The sequence below is a fragment of the Columba livia genome, chromosome 4 (assembly GCF_036013475.1).
Source record: "Columba livia isolate bColLiv1 breed racing homer chromosome 4, bColLiv1.pat.W.v2, whole genome shotgun sequence".
Lineage (NCBI taxonomy): Eukaryota > Metazoa > Chordata > Aves > Columbiformes > Columbidae > Columba > Columba livia.
In genome coordinates, this window is record NC_088605.1 from 48835382 (window position 1) to 48861282 (window position 25901).

The 25901-nt window shown below is 44.3% G+C and overlaps 1 protein-coding gene across 14 annotated transcripts in view; it reads left to right on the forward strand.

Annotated features, from left to right (window-relative positions):
* Positions 1-25901, forward strand: part of EPHA5 (EPH receptor A5) — a 212187-nt gene that overhangs the window by 120081 nt on the left and 66205 nt on the right. For 8 of the 14 annotated variants that reach the window (XM_065061577.1, XM_021299088.2, XM_065061574.1 and 5 more), the window contains one exon: positions 2534-2869. The exons of the other annotated variants lie outside the window; for them this stretch is intronic. In XM_065061577.1, coding sequence (XP_064917649.1) covers positions 2534-2869 — 336 coding nt within the window. The remainder of the gene's footprint in view (positions 1-2533; positions 2870-25901) is intronic. 14 annotated transcript variants of the gene reach the window in all.

Consider the following 25901-nt stretch of genomic DNA (forward strand, 5'->3'; position numbering starts at 1 on the left):
CCAGCTTCGAATCACTTCCACTGAAGCTGACGTTTTGAAGCCTTCAAGAAGAGCAGCTGACTCTTCTTTACAAAGCAAGTAAAAACCTCTGGTGACTTTACAAAAGTAATGATTTATTCCCTGTTAAAGACACATTGTCCAATAAGTGTTTCTTGTGTCCGAGTTCTTTATTTTTTTTTTTAGAGCCTGAGTAGCAGTAAGACAACATTCATCCAGTGGAAGGAAAAAAAAAAAGGCAATTTAACCGGTAAAAAAAATATATTAAATAACTCTGAGAGCAAGATCTGTAACTCCATACAGCTCTGGTAATAAGTTTCATAGTTTCCTGGGCTGAAAATAGTCCTGACTTGGAATGTACCATGGTGTCATTAACCAAATAGCACTATGTCCCCACAGCACAGGGTGCAAGCGGCTTGCTCCGCTGTTCATAGGGATCTGAAGTAGAACAAAAGAAAGCTGATCTTCTGTTTCCTAAACTAACTCAGCTTTTGTCTTCTTCCTCCACTTCCCCCTGAAGAAAAAAAGTGGTATCAGGATTATTTCTTTCCCTCTAGCAGCAAGTTTCTCATTGAATCAGAACAGCTTGAGATGGAATCGTGACAGTGGTTTATCAGAGTTATCAATTTTATAGACTTTAAAAAAGGAATAGGAAAGGGAAACAGGGGAAAATGCTTCTGGTTATAAGGTAATTTCATTTTTGTAACATTGTTGGTTTTAAATAATGAATCGAGTTTAATTATCACAACAAAATGAGAAGATGACACCCTAAGATAGGCTGTTAAATTCATATGGATTTCTAGCCCTTGAAGGTCCGTGTTGGGCCATTTTCAAGGAGCTGCTGATGGGTTCATTCAAACACTCTTCTGCCTCCCTTGGAGAAATCCTAACCTTTGCTGTATGGCTTCTGGTGATGCCATGACTAAAATCTGTCCCAGCTCACTTGGATAGATTTCCCCTTTCTTCCTTTTTCATTAGCATTCCCTGAGTATATGGTTCATGGATCTCTTGCATGAAATTCCTGCTTGTCCTTTCACATAATCTGCAGGTTGTATCTGCCAGGTGCCCTTCATCTCCAACACAAGCTTGTTCAAAAGCTTGTAGCACCTACTGGTCCTGAAGGTGTCTTTAGATGGGCTTTGCTCATCCAACCATGGCCTCTTCCCAGCAGGACAAAGGAAAACAGAATCATAGAATCGTGGAATAGTTTGGGTTGGAAGGCACCTTCAAAGCTCATCTAGTGCAACCCCTGCCATGAGCAGGGACATCTTCACCCAGATCAGGTTGCTCAAAGCCCCATCCAGCCTGGCCTGGGATGTTTCCAGGGATGGGGCATCCACCACCTATCTGGGCAACCTGGGCCAGTGTCTCACCACTCTCAGGGTAAAAAATTTCTTCCGCATGTCCAACCTGTATCTTTCCTTCCTTGAATTTAAAACCGTCACCCCTTGTCCTATCACAGCAGGCCCTGCTAAAAAGTCTGTCCCCATCTTTCTTATTGGCCCCTTTTAAGTACGGCAAGGCCACAGTACGGTCTCACCCGAGCCTTCTCTTCTCCAGACTGAACACCCCCAATTCTCTCAGCCTGTCCTCACAGCAGAGCTGTTCCAGCCCTTGGATCATTTCTGTGGCTCCTCTGGCCCTTCTCCAACCGGTCCATGTCTGTCCTGTGCTGAGGACCCCAAAGCCGGATGTAGCACTACAGGGGGGTCTCACCAAAGCAGAGCAGACCGCATTTTGCAGGAGCTCTGGTAACTCTGTGGCAGCTGTTCCTCCTCAGATTGCCTTGCCAGCACCATGCTAGCATCCTCAGTGGGGAGGCTTGGCAAAAGGAGCAAGCATGGTGCAGCTAACCAACGGTGCTGGAGCTTTGCAGGGACCAAGGAGGCTGTTGGTGAGTAGCCTGATACAACCATGTTTCCAGTGGCCTGTGTAGATCACCATCTGCTTTGGCCTGCACCAAGTGTCTTGCTTAGGTGTCATTTGGATCCCCGAGCTCAGGTTTCCCTCTTGCCAAATAGCTCATGGGGATGGTTGGGTGCGTGCAGAGGGAAGATTCAGCATCTGAATTGAGTACCTAAATAGCGCAAATACCCCACTGTGTGTCTTTTCTTAGAACCTTGGGCTAGTAATGTAAGGGCAGCGGGGTGAGGGGGGAGAATCTTGCCCCTGGTTGGGCCAACAGCAACTTGGGCAGAGCAAAGATTTGCAGCTCCCTTCACCAGGAGAGCAAGCAGAGCAGCAGAGGTGGTTCCACAGGGTAGGATGTGCTTTTCCTGCAGTTTTTGAGCCAGCTCCTTGTCTTGGCCTCCCATGCAGGTGGCTGCAACCCAGCACAGACCCCTTGAGATGCAGTGGGAGTGCTCAGAAGAAATCTCCATTTTCCTAGTTCTTCGGGTGCTGCTGTAAATTGTCCCTGTGTGCTTTTTTGGCAACATGAGCAACGGAGCATCTCTTTTCAGCCTAGAGAGTAGTAGAGAGCAGGATGACTGATAATAGTGTTTTTACCATGTGTTTTTCTCACTTTACAAACCAGGACCACCCTCTGCTCCTCGGAGTGCCATCTCAAATGTTAACGAGACTAGTGTCTTTCTGGAATGGATTCCCCCTGCTGATACTGGTGGAAGGAAAGATGTGTCTTATTATATTGCATGCAAGAAGTGCAACTCACACTCAGGTCTGTGTGAGGCGTGTGGTGGTCATGTCAGGTACCTCCCCCAGCAAACTGGCCTGAAAAACACCTCTGTCATGATGGTGGATCTGCTTGCTCATACAAACTATACCTTTGAAATTGAGGCAGTGAACGGAGTGTCCGACCAGAACCCTGGAGCTCGTCAGTTTGTGTCTGTAAATGTAACCACAAACCAGGCAGGTAAGTAGATTTTCAACCCAGGGAAATGTCTGGGGTGGGAGCCTGAGCCAGTCAGACCTCCCTTTGGAAGGGGTGGAAGTCCCCAGTGTGGAGGGCTGGACTGTGGCCTCTTCAACTATGTGTGTGGGGCGTGGTTGGGTCTCTCAGGTTATAATTACTGCAGTCTTCAACATGTTTCCTTCCAGCAGGACGCACTTTTAGGATTTGTGGCTTTTTCCTTTTACACCAAGCTTCTTGGAGATCCCTCCATTTCTTTGCATTTCAGTGTATCCACCCACTCAGCCAAAAAGAAAACAGGTGCATCTCCTATCGGGAAAGGGAAATTCCTAAGAGTTCATTTTGATTCTAAATGCCAGTGGTTAAAATGTCCTAACTTTGCAAAACAGCCCAAGAAAAATGTTTTGAGTGACTTTTGGAAATTTAATCACTCTTTGCACTGTGATATTAAGGTGACTGAACTCAGGCTGGTGAGGCACAGAATGTGGTTGCTGCGTTTCCAACAAGGCAGGATTGAGACATCACTGCCTACTGTGTCCTTCTTGGGTTTGTGCTGTACAGGCAGAGATCATGTAGACTGGTTTGTTTCTTTGTTGGGCACTCAGACCTGGCTGCCCTGCCTTTTCCCAGCAGCTGAAAGGAGCTGTCACCTTGGGGGCAAGCGGCTGGGGCACAGGCAGCAGGCAGGCTTGGAAGCAGGCAGGGATTTGCTGTTGTCACACCACCTCCCATACACATCAACACGTCAGGCACATCACATGGCTCCTGTAAGCTCTGGAGATGATCTTCTCTTGTCCTTCATGGCTTAGGATCTCTCCCTTTGCCTACCTGGCTCACTTTCTGGCATTTAATTCAAGGCTCTGCAGTAGCACTTGTCCGCTGCAGAGCCATTCTAGGGATGTGAACCGGTAGTGTTTGGATCCGTGAGGTCTCTGCTGCCAGCTCACCAGAGCCACCCCTTGCCTCCTCCTTACAGACAAGACTTTGCTAGGAAAGCCCGTACAATGTGCAGCATTAAGAGCTGGTTGGAGATTAGCAGATCCTGGTGGTGGAGCAGAAAAGCACTCGCTGGAGCAGGGCTGCCTTTCATCCCTGCCACCTAGGTGTATGTGCATGAGCTTGGCAGCCGTTAGCAAGGGGGCAATTGCATCCTGCTTCATCACATACCTGTCCTGGTAATTAAACTGAGTCGTTGAAGTGTTGAACAAATTGTTTGATTATGTCTCAAGGAGAGGTGATGGATGTGACAGGAAATTTTCTGGGGAACATCAGCAGATGACAGTATGAGACCTGTTGAAGGCACCTGTGTAGTATACATCAGTGGGTGTCGTGGTCCTAATGCTATATACTGTTTTGCCATTGTGAAGGCTGCTGCCAGTAACTCCGTTCTTGGAAGAAGTGTATTTTCCTGTTTGTGGGTTTGCATTGGCTTTTCCCTGATACGCAGAATTAAATCCATGTCAATGTAGCTGCAAGAGAGAAGGCGATACATTGCTGATCAGTGCAGACTGTGGGGAAATGGTCCTGGCTTGCGAGCTGTGTCCCAAACTCCCCATAGCTGCAGCAGGATTTATCCGTGTAGCTGACTGAGTGTGCATCAAGCAAAGAACAACCCTCTTGCACAGTTATCACCTCTAGCTTTATACTGAAAGGTCTGTTACAGGAAACAATAGACCTGTGGGTTTCGTGTGGTGAACGTGGCTCATGCTGAGGATAAGTGGGTAAGTTTAGCACCTGGTTCAGTGCAGTGGAATTGCAATCAAGGGAGATGCTAATAGATCAAACCATGAGCATTTAGCTCGCTGTTTGGTGTTGAAATTACATCTGTATGCTTGTGTGTTTGATTCACCCAGAGGTAAACCCAACCTCTGTCCAAGGCAAGGAGTGGTGACTGTATTTTGTTGTCTCCATGGCTGGTCCCACCACTTGTTCAGGAGGAGAACCAGGCCTGCTTGCTTGAGCTGTGGCATCAAACGTGCTTCCAGTAACATCCTCTTTCAGCACTCCCAGGATGATAATTTGTTTGTCCATGCCAGAAATAAGGCAGCCTTGGAGAGGGGCTTTGGAAATCTGCCAAGCATAGAAACTGAGTATCTGTTTTCTTTAGGTGCCTCTGAAAAATGCCCTTTGAGGCTAGTAATGGAGGTATGCAGGTGAAGTGGCGCATGCCTGGCCATGCCCAACAATGCCGAACATCTCTGAAAAAGCTGTTTCTTCAACTATCCTCTCTTAAATAAGAGCAGGTAGGGCACATGAGGCTTCAGAGGGTCTCATCCCACTCATCTCCCCCTGAAACCAGCACAAAGAGATGCAGCCCTGGGACCTCATCCTTTTCCTCACACAGGTTTTCTACTAGTATGATTATATTTTCATGAAGGTTGATGTAATGAGGTGGGGTCACTAAGGGCAGTGATACGAGCCCAACTGTAGCAGTAGGAGAAATCCTGCTACAAGAACTGCTGGCTGCGGAAAATGGAAAAATTTCATGCTGTGGGATAGATCTGGCTGCTGGAGTCCTGCTGGTAGGTATTCACTAACCCAGCACCTCAGAAAAATGCCAGGCTCTGTTTTGTTGGTTTGGCTTTTGTCTGTCCCAAAAAGACAGTGAGAAATTCTTGACTGCAGAGAATGCTGGCCACGCTACTGCTTCTCTTCATGGCAGTTTTTGGCAGCAGAAGCTGCCTCTGCTTTGGGCTCTTGAAGGAATTGCTTCCTGAAAAAAAACCACAACTGTTTTTCTCCAAAATAACTTGTTCCTCTTCCTCTCTCCCCAATTTAAAACAATGAGAAAAGGAATTGGCACTGGCAATCAGTCCGGTGTTTTAGACTGATGTAATTTTCCTCTGAACCTTTGAAATCAAGTCTGGAAATGCAGCAAGGAAACAGTTTTATGCACAAGAGGAAGCAGATCAGCTCCGCACAGCTGGTGACCCCAGCATGCTGCTGCTTCCCCAGTCCCCGAGGACCTGATGGTACTTGGAATGGGACTGGTCCATGCAGGACGCAGTGGCCTTAGACTCCAGATACAGGACTAGTTCCCCTCTTGCATCCTGGGAGCCTCTTGCAATCTGCAAGCCTCTGGAATTTTGCTCACCCTGTCTAGCAAAGGGTGAGCAATGCCACCAGCCAGGGAAGGTGGAATGTGCTCTGGCCTCCATTGTGACTAGCCTGGAGTTGCTGCAGGCAAGCAGTGGGTGTTATTCCCTTTGTAGGCATGTGGGTTGGCCAGAGCATGGTTTTACCCCATGGGACAGCTGTAAATTGTGAACCCAAGGGACTTCCCACCACAGGTGGCAGGGAGCCATCAGGAATGCACTCTCACAGTGCATTGAAATAGTGCCTTGTGCACATGGGCTGGAGGCTGGTGAATAATTCTTGACTGGCAATGATATGATTGAGTTAGCCACCCTTTTCTTGTTCTCATTTTTGTATTTTTATTTTTGACACTGCCACCTAGTGCCCCTTTTTAGACCACTGCCAGAGAGCACTCTGTGTGTGCCCCTAGTATTGAAGTTTACTTTTCAAGTGACAACTGCACGACTATTTTTTTTTCTCAGTGATTTCATCAAGCTGGATGATTAAGTAATGCTGTCATTCTAGACAGAGATGTGCATCTCCCTGGAGGTCTTTCAGCTTATCTGCCCTGTATACAGAAAGCACCTACCATGATGTCTTGGTCAGAGACATGTGTCTCATAACAGGCCTGTAGGAAGCAAGTGGTTGTGATTCATGGTTGCCTGCTCACCTGTTGTACTGTCATAGGAGGACACCGGGAAGACACATGGTTTCTAGGCTTAAAACCTGTGAATAGTAATCACTTTAAACTAGCCTAAACAGCCAAATGATTTTCTTTGCTTTTCGTTTCCATCATCTCCCATGCTGGGCATGGCTTCAGGCATGGTGCTGGTGGGATGTAGGGGGTGAGACCAAGCCGGTTCTCCTGCTGGCATCCCAATTGCCATGGACTCCCTTTAAAAGACCTTCTCTGCGTGTGTTTTTAGATAAGCCCTCTACTTATTTTCTGTTTGAAAAGTCAGAAGCCAACATTCAGTCCCCTTCTGCGACCCACAGGATATTTTCTTTCAGCCTTTTTGGGGGAGACAGATAAGAAAGATCTGGACATGCTAACAGAGGAGACGTTAATGTGTCTAATGCCTCAAGGAATCTGCATGCATGAGGTCAGACCAGAGATACAAGTTGCACCCTGTGGTACACCAATGCTATTTAAGCAAAAGTGTTGAAAGACAAGCTCTGGTAACCCAGACTGCTGCCTGGGAGGCAGGGTCAGGTTCTTACTTGACCAAGCAACCACCAGATGCTTGGAGCAGCTGGAAAACCCATGGAGCAGGGAGGCATGCTGATAGCCGTGATCCTTGCTCCTGTTGTGCAGGTTGTGATGTTGTGCTCGAAGGGAGCAGGGGAGAAAATGTTTTCCTCAGCACTTGGGATATACCAGTCTTTGAAAAGCAGCCAAGGGTGGTTTGGAAAAGGAGACGTGCAATGTAGAGCATGTTGCAATCGTAGGTCAGCGGCTGTGTGCTCTTGAACCCAGTAGACTGCAGCACTGTCCAGCCTGTGAAGGATACACAGAATCATAGAATCATTCTGGTTGGAAGAGACCCTTAGGATCATCAAATTCAACCATAACCTCATTCTGATACTAACCCATGTCCTGAAGAACCTCATCTCGGCATCTGTTCAACCCTTCCAGGGATGGTGACTCCACCACTGCCCTGGGCAGCCTGTTCCACTGCTTCACAGCCCTTTCCTGGAAGAAATTTTTCCTCATATCCAATCTGAACCTTCTCTGGCACAACTTGAGGCCATTTAATCTCATCCTAAACATTAGAAAATGAGGAGAGAAGAAGGCTGTGCTGAGAAGCAGTTTCCAAGGTCACTTGTGGGAATGGTCCACTTCAAGTAGTGCCAGGTTCGAGGTCTGGTTCTTGCAGCTTTCAAGTCTCACAGTCTTGTTTGCTTTGGCTTGGGAAGGAAGGCAGCTTGCTTGTTTTCTTTAGGAATAGCAATAAAAAATTTCCAAGAGGGTGCTCCAGTAGCTGTAGCGTCTTGCATGCACCTTGCATGAGAAGCAAGGCTGGTTTTGCAGCTCTACTTTTCAACCAGAACTGCCTACCTAGGGCCTGCAAAAGCTTAAACAGATGCTTATTTTTGGGAAACCCCTTTCTGCAGCCAGAGTGGTGAGCAGGGCCTGTAAATGTCCATTGTAACAGACTTGATCAACTGAGCTGCATCGTCTTCCTGGCCATGGGCAGTTACGGGTACCACAGACGGGTACGAACATGAGGCAGATGTGTATCGGTGCTTCCAACCTTCAGGGACATCAGTTTTGTGCTTTACAGCCCTTAATGGATTTTTCTCCCATGAATTTGTCTAATCATTTTATGAACTCCTAGAAAATCTTAGCAGCTGCAGGCAATCCTACATGAATTGAGTATGTCTGATAGCTTAAACTGTGCTTTAGATTCACATTGGTCAGAAAGGAGCTGTTAGTGGCATAAATAGAGGGTTTAAGGCTGCAATTGCTCATGTATTTGGAGACCACTGTTGTTTCAGATGTCACACTAGCTCCCAGAGTGTTAACATGGGTATCATAGCATTTAATCTAGACGGATGTACTCTTAAAAGCAAAGTGTAATCTTCCCTATCAGGATGGGCTCATACAGGGATATTTTAATGTTGACATGAACTGGTACTGCCTGGGAGACCATGGTCTCTGTTTAAACCCCAGCACACCCCACAGCGTAGCCCCCCACAGCATGGCAGCATCCTTCTGCTGACTGTGAACTCCCTTCGTGTGCGGGGGGATGCAAAAATGAGTATTGAGCTGCCAGGGAGAGTTCAGGCAGGAAGAGATAGTAATTTCATTTGCGAAGTCCCGTGCGTGTGTTGGTAATCAACTTCAGAGAGTATTTTGCTTTATTTTTGGAGTGTGTTCAGGTGTAATTTGAGAGAGCTGGGAAGAGAACAGAAGCACTGGCAGAGTCTAGTAAAAGCCAGTGATGCACGAAGGGTTTGTTGTTTGATTTTTTTTTTTTGTAGTGAGCACATTTATTCTGAATACAAAATCTTCGTGCAGTGCCCTATTGCAGAGACACAAGTTCACCCCAGCCCAGATGGCTGGGTGTCTGCTACCAAATTAATTATGGATCAGCTAAATACTTTATAGTTTTATTTGTAAGTCTACAGTTGGTAACTGTGACTTTTTCATTGTTATAAGTCTTTCTGTTGGAGTATTAGAAATACATACTTGGATATCAAAAGAATTATTTGGAACATTCCCCAAACGTATAATATGACTTTTAGTTAGATGTCATTTTTATTCTTGAAGTATGTGAGACATCCCTGTTGTTGATATATGAGAACATTAAAAGATGAGATAAAAAATTTTTTCCTGCATCTGCAAACAGACCTTTAACTTTTGACATGAAATTAAAACATCTTATTTATAGGTGAAAAAACAAATAGTAAGTAATAGTTATACCCATCCATATTGTGCCTGAAAAGGGAAGGAGAAATTCACTGAAGTTCTCATGATGAGATTCAACTGATAACATCTATTGCCTTTTGTGCAGTAGGATGCAGGTTTTCCCGTCTGCCAGTGGCAGTGATAGTGCAGGTTTAAAATTTTATTTCCCGTTTTGCTGGCACATTTTTAAAGCATTGCCAAGTAATCTTACATTAATCTAATTCTAATCACCTTGAAACACAACCTGTGGGGCCAAGGAGTTCTCTGTGTTGTGATGAGTACAGTACTTGGTAGAGAGCAAAAGCATCTAAAATGGTTTCACTGCTCAGATGACATCAATGTGTAGATTTTTTTTTTTTCCCCTGAATGCAGCTTCTGAATTTTATTGCTAATAAAATCTTATTCGGTACTTTAGTCTCAGTCTGCAAGCTGGTAATACCTTTGTCTCATATATTATTTCTCTGATTTTAACATTAAAAGTAGTTTTACATTTTTAACTCTCTGCATAGGTGATATTTCTAGAAATGTTCTTAAGACACCAGGACTTAAAAATAGCCAAAAATTAATGTAAAAATACTTTCAGTGCTGCCAGAGAAATAGCAGGGAACTTATATGCATTTAATAAACATCCCACCCACTCTCTGTCTATGGTTTCTTTTCCATATCAAGTAAGCTTTTTGTAGTAAACTCCCTCAAAAAGCTTAATGTAACGGCGAAGGAGCCAGAATAGTTTGAAACATTTGCATTTCGGTAACTGTGAATTGAGTGAGCTGTCCTACAGAAACACCACTCAGGGTAGAGTCCTGCATCTGGGCAGGAAGAACCCCAGGTTCCAGTATAGGTTGGGAAATTACATATTAGAGACCAGTGTAGGGGAAAGGGACCTGGGGGTCCTGGTGGACAACAGGATGACCATGAGCCAGCACTGTGCCCTTGTGGCCAGGAAGGCCAATGGCATCCTGGGGTGTATTACAAGGGGGGTGGTTAGCAGGTCAAGAGAGGTCCTTCTTCCCTTCTACTCTGCCCTCGTAAGACCACATCTGGAATATTGTGTCCAGTTCTGGGCCCCTCAGTTCAAGAAGGACAGGGAACTGCTGGAGAGGGTCCAGCGTAGGGCAACGAAGATGATTAAGGGAGTGGAGCACCTCCCTTATGAAGAAAGGCTGAGGGAGCTGGGTCTCTTTAGTTTGGAGGAGAGGAGACTGAGGGGTGACCTTATTAATGTTTATAAATATATAAAGGGTGAGTGCCATGAGGATGTAGCCAGGCTCTTCTCAGTGGCAAACAATGATAGGACAAGGGGTAATGGGATCAAGCTGGAACACAAGAGGTTCCACTTAAATTTGAGAAGAAACTTCTTCTCAGTGAGGGTGACAGAGCACTGGAACAGGCTGCCCAGGGAGGTTGTGGAGTCTCCTTCTCTGGAGACATTCAAAACCCGCCTGGACATGTTCCTGTGTGACCTCACCTAGGTGTTCCTGCTCCAGCAGGGAGATTGGACTAGATGATCTTTTGAGGTCCCTTCCAATCCCAAACATACTGTGATACTGTGATACAGCACCTTCACAGTGAATTTCTCCTTTCCCATGCCCCCATCCTGCTGATAATCTGAATTTGCAGGAGAGTAAGTGCACACACAGCAGCATGTACGTGTGTGTGTGTGAACACACCAGGCATGTGCCAGTCAGCAGGCAGAGGTTACCCACTTGTGTTTTAGGTATTTCCCTGTGACAGCTTCCTAAAGCTCACACCATTCAGTCTGCCTTCCACTCTTGCTGCCCCCAGAACAAGTTGCATTCTAGCCATGTTCAAAGCAGATGGATTGCTGCGCTGCAAGGCCACTGCGAGTTTTCTGGCTCCATTTTCCTTCTGCCTGCTTTCTTTTGCCTTGAACCTGGCCATTCCTTAATATGCAGTTTGTCATTTATCTTTTTATTTACCTGTCAGGCAGTTTTTTTACCCTCGCTTGCTGATTCACCTGATTTCTCCAGCCACAGAGCTGCTGCATTGCCAGAGGATTTCGCTGTATCCAAACAGAGCTCCAGCTCACACTATGCATGAATTACAGGTTCCCACTTGGTATTGTACTATCAGACAGGCTGAAATACCTTTTCCCACTGGATTGCCTGGTGTCAGAGAGGTGCATTTCAGCTGGGCATGGAAGGTTTTTCCTTGTCTTCTACTGTGGTTACTATTACAATGCACTTCAACAGCAAACCCCATGCTCATTCTTCAAAAGATGTCTGAAACGCTACTTGTGGCACTTATATTTCTTGCAAAGGGTTAATGTAATAGTGGTAATAGGGCTGGCTAGTGCTTCATCTCGCATACATCCCTTCCTCGCCTTGCATCCCCTCCTCACCTCACATGGGGAGGGGACTGGAGAGCCCAGAGCAGCATCAAGGTGACAGACAGCCCAGCAATAAACTGTATTTCTTCCACAGCAGCTGGGCCAAAGTTCAGCTACATGTAAATCCTACAAAAACCTCAAGAGTTGGGAGGCTTTAATTAAAATGCACTTCAGATGTACTCATTTGCTGGCATGGTGGAATGCTTTCTGCATCTCCCAGTCCTGGAGGAACAGTCCTGATCAAAGCGAGTAACTAATGGGATCCCTGGCTAGATCAGTACAATAGAAATCAACAGAAGGAAAGCATTATTATTTATTTATTTGCCTGCTTCTTCAGGGTTTATAATTTTTAAGAATACAGGGTCTGATCAAAAGACCCTGTCCAAATAAAAGCAGGACACCCACTGGCTGCGGCAGTGTTGAGTGAGGGTTCTCTGCTGCAATGCAGCAGCTGGGGCAATGCGTTGCTCTTTGCTGAGAGGTGCCGAGCACACCGGGCCAGTCCTGTAAGCATTTCGGCTTGGGTAAGCCTTGGAGAGTGCGCTGCTCCGTGGGAATTGACGGGAAAAAAAATCACAAACTCTGTGGCAGATTTAGCAAAATCCACCCTGTGGGTTTTGGTCAGGGATAGTGGGCAAGTCAGGTGGTAGAAGTGACCCATTGCTCTCCACCCTCTAGTTCTCCAAGGACTTTGGCAGAGACATCCAGGGGTGCCTCAAAAGCAAATTTGCAGAATTAGGTGGAAAATGGCAGTGGAGGGTACCAGCACCTGCTTGCTGCCATCCCGGGAATGTGCATCACTCTTGCCCACTGTACTTCTGCATCCTGCTGTGCAGAACTTGTGCATCTTTGCTCTGTGCCCCTAAAGGAAATGGAAGGAAAGAATGTTGAATGAGGTAAAACCAGAAAATTGGGCTGCTTCTCCCTCCTTCTGTTTGCAAGGGTTTACGGGACTCTGTGTGCAACTCCTTCATAGCTTCTTCCCAACTTTTCTGCAGTCTGCCTTAATCCGAGGAGAGAAAGTGTTGCTCAGCTGATTATTAATTGTACTATCCCCTGCATTGTTTTTCATGGCGTTCAGCCCTAGTGTGGCTTATTACAGGGGACAAATCTGTGTGGTACCATTACCCTGTCATCTTTAGGCCTCTGCCCTCCCCTCACTGGGCTCTTATCTTGGGTCATTAAGCTCCCTGGTTCTGCTTTGTTCTTTTGAGGGGTGGTACCAAGAGTGTGAAATCGCTCGCTGACCTTGCCGGAGACTTATGGGGTGAGCCTCTAAATGCTTGGCCATGCAAGGACAGTTTCCACAGAAAGGTGCTCTCACCCAGTTCAGTAAACTGAAAGACTACTGCGGCAGAAATGACTGGGTTATTTAATTTATTGTACATCTCTCTGTACCAGGTGTGACTCAGCCCCTGCAAGGAGTTGGAAAGGAGCTGCAGGATGGCTGGCCAAGGATGCACATGAGGGCACAGACCCATCTTTGCGTTTTCCAAAACTGCAGACAGCAACTAGCAAAGCTGTGTCTGTGTGAAGGACAAAAATGCCTCTGTGCTTTCTGCAGGGGTGATGTGCCAAACCCTCTGCTGCATGTTGGCTGAGGCTTCGGGGCACTTGGGCTGGACTTAGATAGCTTTGCAGGGCTTTGAATGCTGTTTGCAACCCCTGCAGAACATCTCTGTAAAAACAAAACAAATCACTATAAAACAATCAGGCAGTTGATAAGCATTGCTTGTGCTCAAATAATGATAGTGCATCTGTCGTGGCCTCACACTGTTCCCGTATTTTCTGTTGTTAGTCAATGAATGATCTCTGCTGTTTGAAATTCAGCTTGTGCAGTGTCTACTTCTTTGTTTAGAACAAAACATGGATGGTAAATACATGGTCATTATGCAAATGAATGCAGTAAATAGATGCAAGTTGGCTCAGCTTTCTTGTATCCAGACCTGATGGACGCAGCATCATTGGAAGAGGTGTCTAACGTCAGTAAATTGCTATTGCATTTCTTATGACTTAAGCATTGCCTTTGGTTGCAGAGGTTTTTTGGGTATCTGGTTTGTTGATGAGGAAACTGAGGCACAGAGGTGGGGTGTGATGGGCCAGAGGGCGCACACGAGGGCTGGGGTTCTTCTTGCTGCTCCTCTGCCCCTGCTGACCCCTGGGCTGCATTGGAGATGTTTCCTAACATGTTTGCCAAACTGAATTTAAGAGTAGATAAGAGAGGATGGTCAGACTCCATTGGGTATGCGTTGATGGGTGAGTTGTTGGGTTTTGGGTGAGTTGTTTGTTTCCTGAATTGGTTTCAGTACTACTGTGGTTTCTGTTTCACTGCAGCATGAAAAAACAGAAATGTCATGCTCTTGAAATCACATTTTCAAACTCAGTTGAAGCTTCTGACTGCCTTTGCAAAAGGTATACACACCAGTATATTTATACATACTTTTTAGTGAACTAATGATGCTGAATAGCTTGGGGAAAAGTGTGGTGTGGGGTCTGTGTATTCCCAGATCTTAATAGCAATAGTGACGATTCCCTTCTTCCCTGTTTTAGATCATCAGCCAGGAAAATACAATCTTTGATCCCAGTTCAGCTGAGCGCAAGGTATTGCCTGTAATTAATTTGATTGGTGAAGTATTCTTTGTCTGCTAAAAATGTAGGCTTTACACACTGACAGTATCTGTTCCAAATGGTGGCAAATTCCAGTGCCCAGGTGATTAAACATAACTAAAATCCCCATTCTTTTTTATTTGCTATCCAGCGGGGCAGCAATTGCTACCTCTTCAGTAAATATGTTCAGTTTTATTTGTCCTTTGGTCTTCTTGACCACATCAACATATTGCTGGCTCATGGTCAATTTGTTGTCCAACCTCATAGCCTTTTATGAAGACATAGCGAGGTGGGTAGATGATGGCAGAGTGGTGGATGTGTTCTACCTTGACTTCAGTAAAGCATTTGACAAAGCCTCCCACAGCATCCTCACAGCTAAACTGAGGAGGTGTGGTCTGGGTGATCGGGTAGTGAGGTGGGCTGCGAACTGGCAGAAGGGAAGAAGCCAGAGAGTCGTGGTCAATGGGGCAGAGTCTAGTTGGAGCCTGTATCTAGTGGAGTGCCTCAAAGGTCAGTACTGAGACCAGTATTGTTCAATATATTCATCAGTGACTTGGATGAGTGAATAGAGTGCACTGTCAGCAAGTTTGCTGATGACACCAACTGGGAGGAGTGGCTGACACACCAGAACGCTGTGCTGCCATCCAGTGAGACCTGGACAGGCTGGAGAGTTGGGTGGGGAAAAATTTACTGAAATATAACAAGGGCAAGTGTAGAGTCTTGCTTCTGGGCAGGAACAACCCCAGGTTCCAGTATAAGTTGGGGAATGACCTATTAGAGAGCAGCGTAGGAGAAAGGGACCTGGGGGTCCTGGTGGACAGCAGGATGACCATGAGCCAGCACTGTGCCCTTGTGGCCAGGAAGGCCAATGGCATCCTGGGGTGTATTAGAAGGGGGGTGGTTAGTAGGTCAAGAGAGGTTCTCCTTCCCCTCTACTCTGCCCTGGTGAGACCACATCTGGAATATTGTGTCCAGTTCTAGGCTTCTCAGTTCAAGAAGGACAGGGAACTGCTGGAGAGAGTCCAGATCAGGGCAACAAAGATGATTGAGGGAGTGGAGCATCTCCCTTATGAGGAAAGGCTGAGGGAGCTGGGTCTCTTTAGTTTGGAGGAGACTGAGGGGTGACCTCATTAATGTTTACAAATATATAAAGGATGAGTGTCACGAAGATGGAGCCAGGCTCTTCTCAGTGACAACCAATGGTAAGACAAGGGGTAATGGGTTCAAACTGGAACACAAGAGGTTCCATTTAAATTTGAGAAGAAGCTTCTTCTCAGTGAGGGTAACAGAACACTGGAACAGGCTGCCCGGGAAGGTTGTGGAGTCTCCTTCTCTGGAGACATTCAAAACCCGCCTGGACACATTCCTGTGTAGCCTCATCTGGGTGTTCCTGCTCCGGCAGGGGGATTGGACTAGATGATCTTTAGAGGTCCTTTCCAGTCCCTAATGTTCTGTGATTCTATGTTGTCAACCAGAACTCCCAGGTTCTTCTCTGCAATGCTGTTTTCCAGCTGCTTTCCCCTAACTGGTGCATGGCATGCTTCAATCCAGAATCATGCAGCCCTCTGCTCCCTGGTCCCCATGGCTGAGCCCCAGGCAGGTGTCTGAGGGGCTCCACCAATGGTGGTTTGATGGGAGAATATCCAAATATCTGAAGTGTGGGGCTGTCAGGTCTCCTGTCTCCATGTCTTCTGCTCCAGCTATTCTCCCTCATAGGAATAGTGATGTAGTTATGGAGATGGGGCGTGCACATGGCTCCTAAACCATCAGACCTTGTAAGGACAGTCCCTGAGTTGTCACCTCTGCCCTTTCCCACAGCAGGAGGGGTTTGGTGCCACTTCCGGAGTATCGCTGAACTTTACCAGGTGGGTGCTTTAAGACCTTAGATCTGCCTCGAGTCAGTTTTATAGCTGCTGTTTGGCTGAATCTGGAGTGTTTTCCTCTCCACAGCTGTTTTTCACAGACCAAAAGAAGCCACACATTGGGTTAACTGGGCTTTGCCTAGCCCCCAGTCAGCCCCACACAACCTTTAGAGCCCAGGGGAGTCTTTGAAGTACCATTGAATTTCATCATTAATGCCTCAGTCATTTACCCTGAATGGAGGAGGGTATTTTTTTCTCTCACAGGCATGAATAAACTCACTAGATTGCAGGAAATAATTCCCCTTAAAGGAGAGTTAAAAACGCTGTCTTTTAATATGAGATGGAAGGAGGCAAGAAAAAGGAAACCTGGTCCTGAGCTGTGCCTGGAACTGGTCCAGCTCTTCTCAAAAGCGCTGGATTTTGTTCAGTAATTAGAAACAGAATAAATCAGATTAAAGGAAAGGAGCTGATGACAGGGTGATAGATGTGTCGGAGAAGGGGAGGGAGTGTGGATGGCAAAGCACATCATGTAGGTGACTTTAATTATGTGGAAGATAGGAAGATTGACTTCCCAGTCCTGTGCAGTGTGTGTGAGAAGATGCATTAGTCTATATTCTATCAGGGGTTGATGAGGTCTTCTTGAAGATGTTCATAGTTACTTGAAAGAAAAAGGTACACTCGCTGGCAGTATTTATGAGAGCTTTAATTGCATTTCACAGTCTGAGTTCCAATTTGAAGGGAAAGCGGGAAAAAAGAAAAGATGTACAGCATGTATAAAGAGCATGGTGATAAATATATAGCTAGGGATAACGGTAAACAAGGTAGCTGTACATCATGGCATCATTTGCACGATTCTGTTTTTAGGTGTCCATTCCAATTATCTTTTCCCCTGCATACTACGTGCAAAATGTTCACACAGTGGTCAGACAAGGGCCTCTGTTATTCATCCTTGGAGATGCAAGGGAAAGATCATTTGCAATTGCTGCGCTACAAGGCTGTTACTTTTTTTTTGGCAAATCATTAACTGTGTCATAAAACAGCACTCCGCAAAAGGCAGACAGAGACAGATTGCAATGTTTGTCTCTGTGCTTATGTGAACAGTGGAAAAATAGTGCTATCATTAGTGCATCCTTTCGCTTAATGCTGCAAGTCCCCATACTTTCAGATTACCCTTGTTATCATATCACCTCACTGGTTTCTTAACAAAGTTACCATGATGTCTGTTTTATTTTAACGTAAGGAAGTAACACTGGAAGGGGAGATATAAAAATTGCTTAGCACTGGCTTAGTTCTCCTTCTTATTGTAGTCAAGAGGGACTTTGCCATTGATTTCACCTTCGAGTCTGAGCAGCTTTGGCACCTCTCTCTCATCCCATCCGTCTCATGTGCCTTGCAAAACAGTTTTTCTGTACTCTTTCTTTGTGTAAGCTGTTTGCCAGCATCTCTGCAGGTGGTGCAGGGAAGAGACATGATGCATTTTGTCTAATGACGTCAGCGTTCGGCATGGGGAATACCTTGGATCTCGCAGTATCATTAATTAAAGTAAAGGTAAGTCTGTAAACAGATCATGACAAACACTGCAATTCTGGCTGGGGAATAGCAGGAATTAATTAGTGAGATTGCTTTCATTTCAGATAAGATCATTCCTCCCACTGATTAATAAAATGGTTAACGACATTTTTAATAGCAGTCAAATGGCTGCGGTGAAGCCCCGGGAGCGCTTCAGTGAATGGGAATTTTTGCTTCTGACTTCTGTTAATTCCACAATCCCACTTTGAAAGTTAGAATGGATCAAAGAAGATAACTTCTTTTTCTTTAGTGCTGTTGAAATCAAAATCCTTGTTTATCTAAAAGTAGTTATGTCAAAAGTAAGGTGTGATGGAGTATAATTGCAAAGTTCTCAGTTGGTAATTAGTGTCTTGGAGCTATCTTAATGCTATTAAGAAACAGACATAACTGCACATAGGATGCGTATCTTTATCGTGGGAGCTGGCACTTCACACCATTAGAAAGTATCTGTAGCTTTGCTGTGTGCAGCACAGAGATCAATCTGCTTTTGGAGACTGAAGAGCCTGTTGCAGAGACGCTCCTGTCTCCTGAGGAGTTGCACCACGACATGGCAGGAGGATGCTCACAGACACATCAGGTGTTTCCCAAAGCCTTGCTGCAAAAAGGGAAGGGAAGGGAAGGGAAGGGAAGGGAAGGGAAGGGAAGGGAAGGGAAGGGAAGGGAAGGGAAGGGAAGGGAAGGGAAGGGAAGGGAAGGGAAGGGAAGGGAAGGGAAGGGAAGGGAAGGGAAGGGAAGAAGAGAAGAGAAGAGAAGAGAAGAGAAGAGAAGAGAAGAGAAGAGAAGAGAAGAGAAGAGAAGAGAAGAGAAGAGAAGAGAAGAGAAAGAGAAGAGAAAGAGAAAATAAATAAGAATAAAGAAAAGAAAAGAAAAGAAAAGAAAAGAAAAGAAAAGAAAAGAAAAGAAAAGAAAAGAAAAGAAAAGAAAAGAAATAAGAATAAAAAAAGAAAAGAAAAGAAAAGAAAAGAAAGAGAAAATAAATAAGAATAAAGAAAAGAAAAGAAAGAGAAAGAGAAAATAAATAAGAATAAAGAAAAGAAAAGAAAAGAAAAGAAAAGAAAAGAAAAGAAAAGAAAAGAAAAGAAAAGAAAGAGAAAATAAATAAGAATAAAGAAAAGAAAAGAAAGAGAAAGAGAAAATAAATAAGAATAAAGAAAAGAAAAGAAAAGAAAAGAAAAGAAAAGAAAAGAAAAGAAAAGAAAAGAAAGAGAAAATAAATAAGAATAAAGAAAAGAAAAGAAAGAGAAAGAGAAAATAAATAAGAATAAAGAAAAGAAAAGAAAGAGAAAGAGAAAATAAATAAGAATAAAGAAAAGAAAAGAAAAGAAAAGAAAAGAAAAGAAAAGAAAAGAAAAGAAAAGAAAAGAAAAGAAAAGAAAGAGAAAGAGAAAATAAATAAGAATAAAGAAAAGAAAAGAAAAGAAAGAGAAAGAGAAAATAAATAAGAATAAAGAAAAGAAAAGAAAGAGAAAGAGAAAATAAATAAGAATAAAGAAAAGAAAAGAAAAGAAAAGAAAAGAAAAGAAAAGAAAAGAAAAGAAAAGAAAAGAAAGAAAAGAAAAAAGAAAAGAAAAGAAGGAAAGAAAAGGAAAGGAAGAAAGAAAAGAAGGAAAGAAAAGAAAATAAAGAAAAGGAAAAAAAAGAAAAGAAAAAAGAAAAGAGAAGAAAAGAAAAAAGAAAAGAAAAGAAAAGAAAAGAAAAGAAAAGAAAAGAAAAGAAAAGAAAAGAAAAGAAAAGAGAAAAGAAAAACTGTGGTGAGGGACAGGAGGGAGCAGCGTTCATCTCCATTTGAGCTCTGTTGTGCAGAGTATGTCATAGAATCATAGAACCGTATAATAGTTTGGGTGGGAAGGCACCTTCAAAGCTCATTCAGTCCAACCCCCTGCCATGAGCAGGGACATCTTCACCCAGATCAGGTTGCTCAGAGCCCCGTCCAGCCTGGCCTGGGATGTCTCCAGGGATGGGGCATCCACCACCTCTCTGGGCAACCTGGGCCAGTGTCTCACCACCCTCAGGTTCAAAAATTTCTTCTTCATGTCCAGCCTGAATCTTCTCTCTTCTACTTTAAAACCATCATCCCTTGTCGTGTCATAACTTCTAAAAAGTCTGTCCCCATCCTTTTTATAGGTGCCTTTTAAATACTGAAAATATTTCGGCTTCCAGCATCGGAGTAGAGTACCTTGGCTGTGAAATAACATCAGCCCTATGTCACAGGCGAGGGGCTCTGCCACCTGAAATGAGGAAATTGTTGTCGGGGATTAAGCATGTTTTCTTTTCAACCTATCAAATATAGATAGAAGCAGTTCATTATGGAAATGAGCGAGGCTGGAAATCATGGCTTGGACTAGGGCAGGAAAAACTTGCCAAGGGAAGAGGATTTTCAAGAAAAGCTTGTCATTAGCAGCTCAGCACCACTCAGGGCTTTTTAATTAAATATGTTTGGGAGGGATGGACAAGGGGGATCTCAGGGGAGGCTCTGTTTCAGCCACAGGCCTAAAGCTACCAGCAAAGATGAGGTTGTACAGCAGAACATGTGAATCATGAACAGTGCTTTGTGAGGGGCACGAATGTCCCTCCCACACCTTTTACAGGCTGTGAGAGAGGGAAGTGATATTTCCCAAGGTCACCCAGCAGTTCAGCAGCAGGGCTGGGAAGAGACCAAAAAGTCACCAGGGTCTGGTGATACCGTGCTTTGCTGGAGTTGAAGTTATGCCATAAAGTTAACTTAGTTTCTTTGTGTCCTCCCCTTCTCCCACACATTTTTCCACTGCTTTTGACAACTGCTGAATGATACAAGACCATAGACAGGATCTGTTCCATAATGGAAGAATACATTTTTTGCTGTGTTAACCTGCAGCTGATCGTAAATCCGAGTGATCTTCAGTTTCATTCATTGCTTTGGTTACTTTGGTGCTTGGAGGGATATAATATGCTTCCCCTTCCCTTAGTGGATCATATCCCTTTCTTAGTTGCATGGACGCTAATTGTGATGAAGTCAGTGAGTGGCCTCTCAAGTGGAGGAATGTAAGGTATGTCCTGATGTCTCAGGTAGATTTGTATCTTCCCGTGTGTTGCTCTGGAAGTCTTCACAGCTGCTGCTTGTGTTTCCCTTTGGGCTCTTAGAAATGTTGGCTCTAAACGTCATTTTTTCCCCAGGATGTTGAGAAAGCAAGATTCTCTGGTGTGTGAAAGTATAATCATTTTGGTTTTCATTTTTTTTAACAATGCAGCATCTCACAAAACTGGTTTGTTTGGCAACACTTTCTGAGAATCCTTTTGGCCAGGTCAGTCTATAGTTGTAGTATATGATTTAACATGCCATACTGAGGAAAGGATGAAGTGAAGAGCATCAGATTTATTATTAGGTCAGTGACTGAGATATTTTCAAGTTCCCAGAGTTTCATTGTAGTGACTGTCCCAGGTCTTGTCAGTAAAGAGATGATCTTGAGAAATTAAATTACTGAGATGATAATATACTGCTGTGTTAGACAAGATTCATGGTAGAGAACAGCTATGGCATTTAATGGCCTTTTAAAATGTCATAACCAGGCTTTAAAGGCCATACTCTCAGAATAAACAAAAGAGGATGCAGCTAGCTCCAGGTGCAGCAGATATTACAGATAATACAAGATATTGCAGATAATACAAGACTAAGTGGCCACTAGAAACCACACAAGGATGGTAGCAGTGTCTTGAGGTACAAGGTAAGATGTGACTACATGGTCAGCATACCTCTCGCTGAGCAGGAGAAAGAGGTAAGTCATATGAAGTTCCTGTGAGAGCAATGTACAAGCAGTTAGGCATTAATGGCTTGAGTAATTTTGTTTGGAGCACAATAAATAAAGAGATTGTGTATTACGTGAAGTAATATATGTCACTGCAAGCAGTTGCTTGGCAGCTGTACCTGTATTTCCACTTTCCTCAGATGCGTTCATCACTGGTAGAAAAAAGCCCACAAGAGGCTGATCCATGGAGCCAAATTCTGTATGCTCTGGTGTTATATAGTATAATAATGCATGTGGAATGTTTGCACCGATCAGATGTGATAGTTCAAAATGCGCAGACCTTATAAAATCAGGCTGCTTTGATAATTTTTATAGATAAATAAACATTGCCAAATTGCTTTGAAATTCGCTGCCAGTCTTCAAGGTATGTTCAACTTTAAGAAGCACGCTTGAAGCATACACCCTTCCTTGAGACTTTTTTTGAGTAATGACTCATGGAAGTGTGCATGTGTGTGCATCTATATTTAAATCAGTGCCCTTTTCCATTATTTTTGGAGAGGTTTTCAGCAAGTAGCTGTCTTCACTACCAGTTTCTAGAACAAGGTCCAGAGGTCCAGTTATCTCTTAAAATGGCCTTTTTTTTTTTTCCCTTCCTTTCTTCTTTTGCCCAAGCAGACACCACTGTTTGATATGTGATTTTGTAATTAATGGCACAGGGCAAGATGAGCAATACTCAAGCAAGTCCCTGCATGGTGAAGTTTGGTAATATAGCCCCTGGGGATGAATCCTTATTGATTTGAAGGAAGATGAAAACTCCGTGGTGTTTTGTGGGAGAGCTAAATGGGAGGGCTTTTGGCCTTAAAAATCTATATGAATTTCAAATTTATTATCTTGGTTTGCCTGTTGCCTATAGAATTGATAATTCAAGTTAAATGAGCATAAAACATATTTTGGTTGTGTCCAGTGTATTTTAACTAAACCATTTTTAAATACTACTCTTTTTGGTTAGCCTCCATAACTGTGTGTACTTGTGGTTTTGGGGGGCATTTAACAACATTAAAATACTTCAGTGTAATCTAATCCTGATGCAAACCCAAGTTGTTGTTGTTCTTGCATTCACTGCAGTGAGTTTGATAATGTGAATGCTTCACTACTCCATGGAAGGTGGTCCTGTAAGAACGGGATCAGTTATTGTAGTGGCAGAGCCACCCCCAACTCCCCGGGGGATGGGGTTGTCGCCAGCCTGGCTGAGAGGTGAAGCTGGAGACAAACGAAAGGAGCCCCATTAGAAGGTAACAATGAATGAGTAATCGCCGGACACAGGCGTGCAGAGTGCATGGACAGTACATGTAGCCTATCACGTTATTGTAGCACGAGTTACAACCAATCACATTGTTGCAAGGCGTGTGGACAGGGCAGCTTTGGTATAAAGCTAGCCCGGTCTGACAATGAAGTGAACTCTGTGAACATCACATTGGTGTGTCAGGTTCTGTCTCTTGCATGGAAAAAGCAACAAGTTATGTGCATTGCTGGGATCCGATTTTCAATACCACTGAATTAAACTGGTTAGAGCTAGTTAATGCGCTTTCCCCTTGTATAGAGAGGGATGGGAATAAAGAAAGGAGAATAGATGCTGAATTGTTGGAGAGGAGGTAATCTCTGTTTTGTTTCTGCCATAAATTAGAGATAATCCATTATCATGTCCGCAGGCAGAGAAGTGAACATACCCCAGAATCTACACTTAGTTATTTAATCATCCTGCCTGATGCAGAGCATTCATCATTCACATTTTTAATACCACGTGCTCTTATCATCTCACATTTATGCAGGGCACATTTAAGGAGAGGAAAGTAATTCTGGTAGGCAATGTCCTGGGCAATAGATAATGGAGAAACTTGTAGGCTTCTGTTTCTGGCTCTTCAGCCGAAGTAGCTTGAGCCCTGGCCCCATGCAGACAAACTGTTGTACATGTCTGATCTTGAGATGACAGCCCTGTGGATGAGCCAAGTCCTTGTCTGAAGAAAAGCTTGATGAACTCCCACCTGTACTGGGTCGGGAGCCCTCAGTGGTGCTGTAAACTGCTTTTTTCCAAGAGCAAGTGGGAACAAACATCATACCCTTGCCTGTGAGCGGCTGGTATTTGTTCAGCTGTCACTAGCTGTGTTTGGACTAATTTCAGCCATCGTCAAAGCACAGTTTTGGCCACTGGATGAGGCAAGCACTTGCAGTGTGAAGGTTGGTCAAGGGGGAGTCATAAATGTGCAGGGTAATACCAAACAGGGAAGTGTTTTGTGTATTGCATGGATGAAGAGATGCATATATACATTGTATTTTCTCACTAAGGTTTTTGATGGTCTAGTCCACACACTGAATAAAGATGAAGGTGAGAGTGCTGAAAGGAATAAGGCACTTACTTAGGACTATCCAAGTGATACCCTGCTCCAAGTTGGAGAAGAGACCCAAGAAACTCCTCTGAGGGTAGAACCCCCAGTGACCCATCGTGTTGAAATCCCCTTTTCTCTTCTGACAGTTACAAAGCAGAGAGGAGGTGAGTGATCAGCATACCGACAACAGCCTTGCCAGAAACAGATCTACAGCCCTGTTATACTGGTCATGAACCAAAAGAGGCATCTAGATGTCATGAAGCTTGTCTCACCTCCATCTTTCCATAATGAGGTTTTGGGGAAGCTTGATGAGATGTCACCAAAGCCTCGAGTCATATTTGAGAGAGCAGCTTCACATATGCTTACTTAGAAGCAGTAAGTTTCTTGGTTCCTATAAGGCTCTTCCTAGCCATATCTAGGAATAGTGAAGCTGCTGTTTTTACTTCACAACCAGGAGGTGGATATATCTAAAATGTGAATTTGTGACATATTTTTTGACCCTGATGCTTCAGAGAGGAGCACTATCTGAAATGCAAGTCAAACAGGCAGAGAATTCTCACTCTGCTATCCTCTGGACAGATATCTCACCTAATTTTTGATCAGGCACCTAATTTTTGATCAGGCTTACCTACAAAGCATGATGAAGAATACTGTGGCAGAGGGACGCAGGATCAGCCAGCAACCAGTGTGGATTGAGTTAAGCAACATATTGCAGACAGAAACCTATTTGACCACAGTTCTGATGCCAAGAAGAAGACCTGTCCGCTCATGCATCGCATGCTCAGCTATGATTTAAAAAACATCTGAAATCTCTGCTGGGACTATTTAGCTCTGGGTAGCAACCCCACCCTCAAATGCTTGGGCTGTTCTGCTGTTCCTACAGTGTCACCCTGACCTCCTGAGCCAGTGGTGACCCAGCTGAGACGGCGAGAGCTTAGGACATTCCCTCTCAGCAGCAGAGGGGAATAATTGGACTACAGAGTCCCTACATGGTCTGTAAATTGGATTTTCACATCAGAGGTTGGTCTCAAAATCCTTTTCAACACCTTCAGAAACCAACCGGCCTGGGAAAACCTGCCATATTTTGGCAGAAGGGAGTCTGCATTTCCTTCCTGCGGGAAGGTAATGCATCTGCAGACCAGAAGAGTCAGGAGCTGTGCTCTCATATGCAGTTGCGTATATCCCATTCAGAACACCCCTGTTCGTCCCAGGCTTTATGTTGCTCAGTCATGATCTCTACGGTTTTGTCTCAGCAAATCAATTTTACACAGTGCTTGTCTTTAAGCACACAACTAGGGCTTCTGCTTGGAAACAGAACTTGAAGTTGTTAAATTATAAAAATAAACCTTTACCACAGATTTCTCTGTAATTTTCCCTTTTTGTCACTCATGTAGGGCTTTTATTGCATGTTTGAGCTCAGCGTGGTGTCACCAAGTTGCTCGTGATTTAAATAGAAGAAGCCATCTGTCAGGAATAATGCTTGCAGGTGTTCCTTTTTTTCTTTATTTGCCTTACAGCAATGCCTGCAGGCCAAAGCAAAGGTTGTGCTGGTAGCATCTGAATAGTTAGTCCCTGCCCCTCAAGTCCACATAAATAAAGGAATTATCATTATCTTCATTGGGCAGATAACAGCAGGGAATGTTGAAGTGACTTGCCCATGGTCGTGCTATGAGTCCCTGCCAGAGCCAGAAAGAAAAGTGTTATTTCCTCCCATCTGAAGCTTTTCTCACAGTGACATGCTTTTGTGCCACTAACTGCTTTCAACAACTCAGATTTTTCCTTGGCATCTACTGGCTGGTAAACGGCATGGAATGTATATCTCCCCAAATCTCTCCCTTTCAAGATCGTATTTATTTGTATGACTCAGCTTATAATGCCCAGCTGCCTTTGTAGAGCTGTGTGTCTGGAAGAATCTCAGGATATGCTCATCTCACCTGCTTTAAAGCCTCCAAAGACATAAGAGCCACAGATTCACTGGGTGATTCTTCCTGGTGCTTCATTATTTATTTTCTTAGAAAACTGTTCCTAAATTCAATTCTCCATCTGTCTTGCCC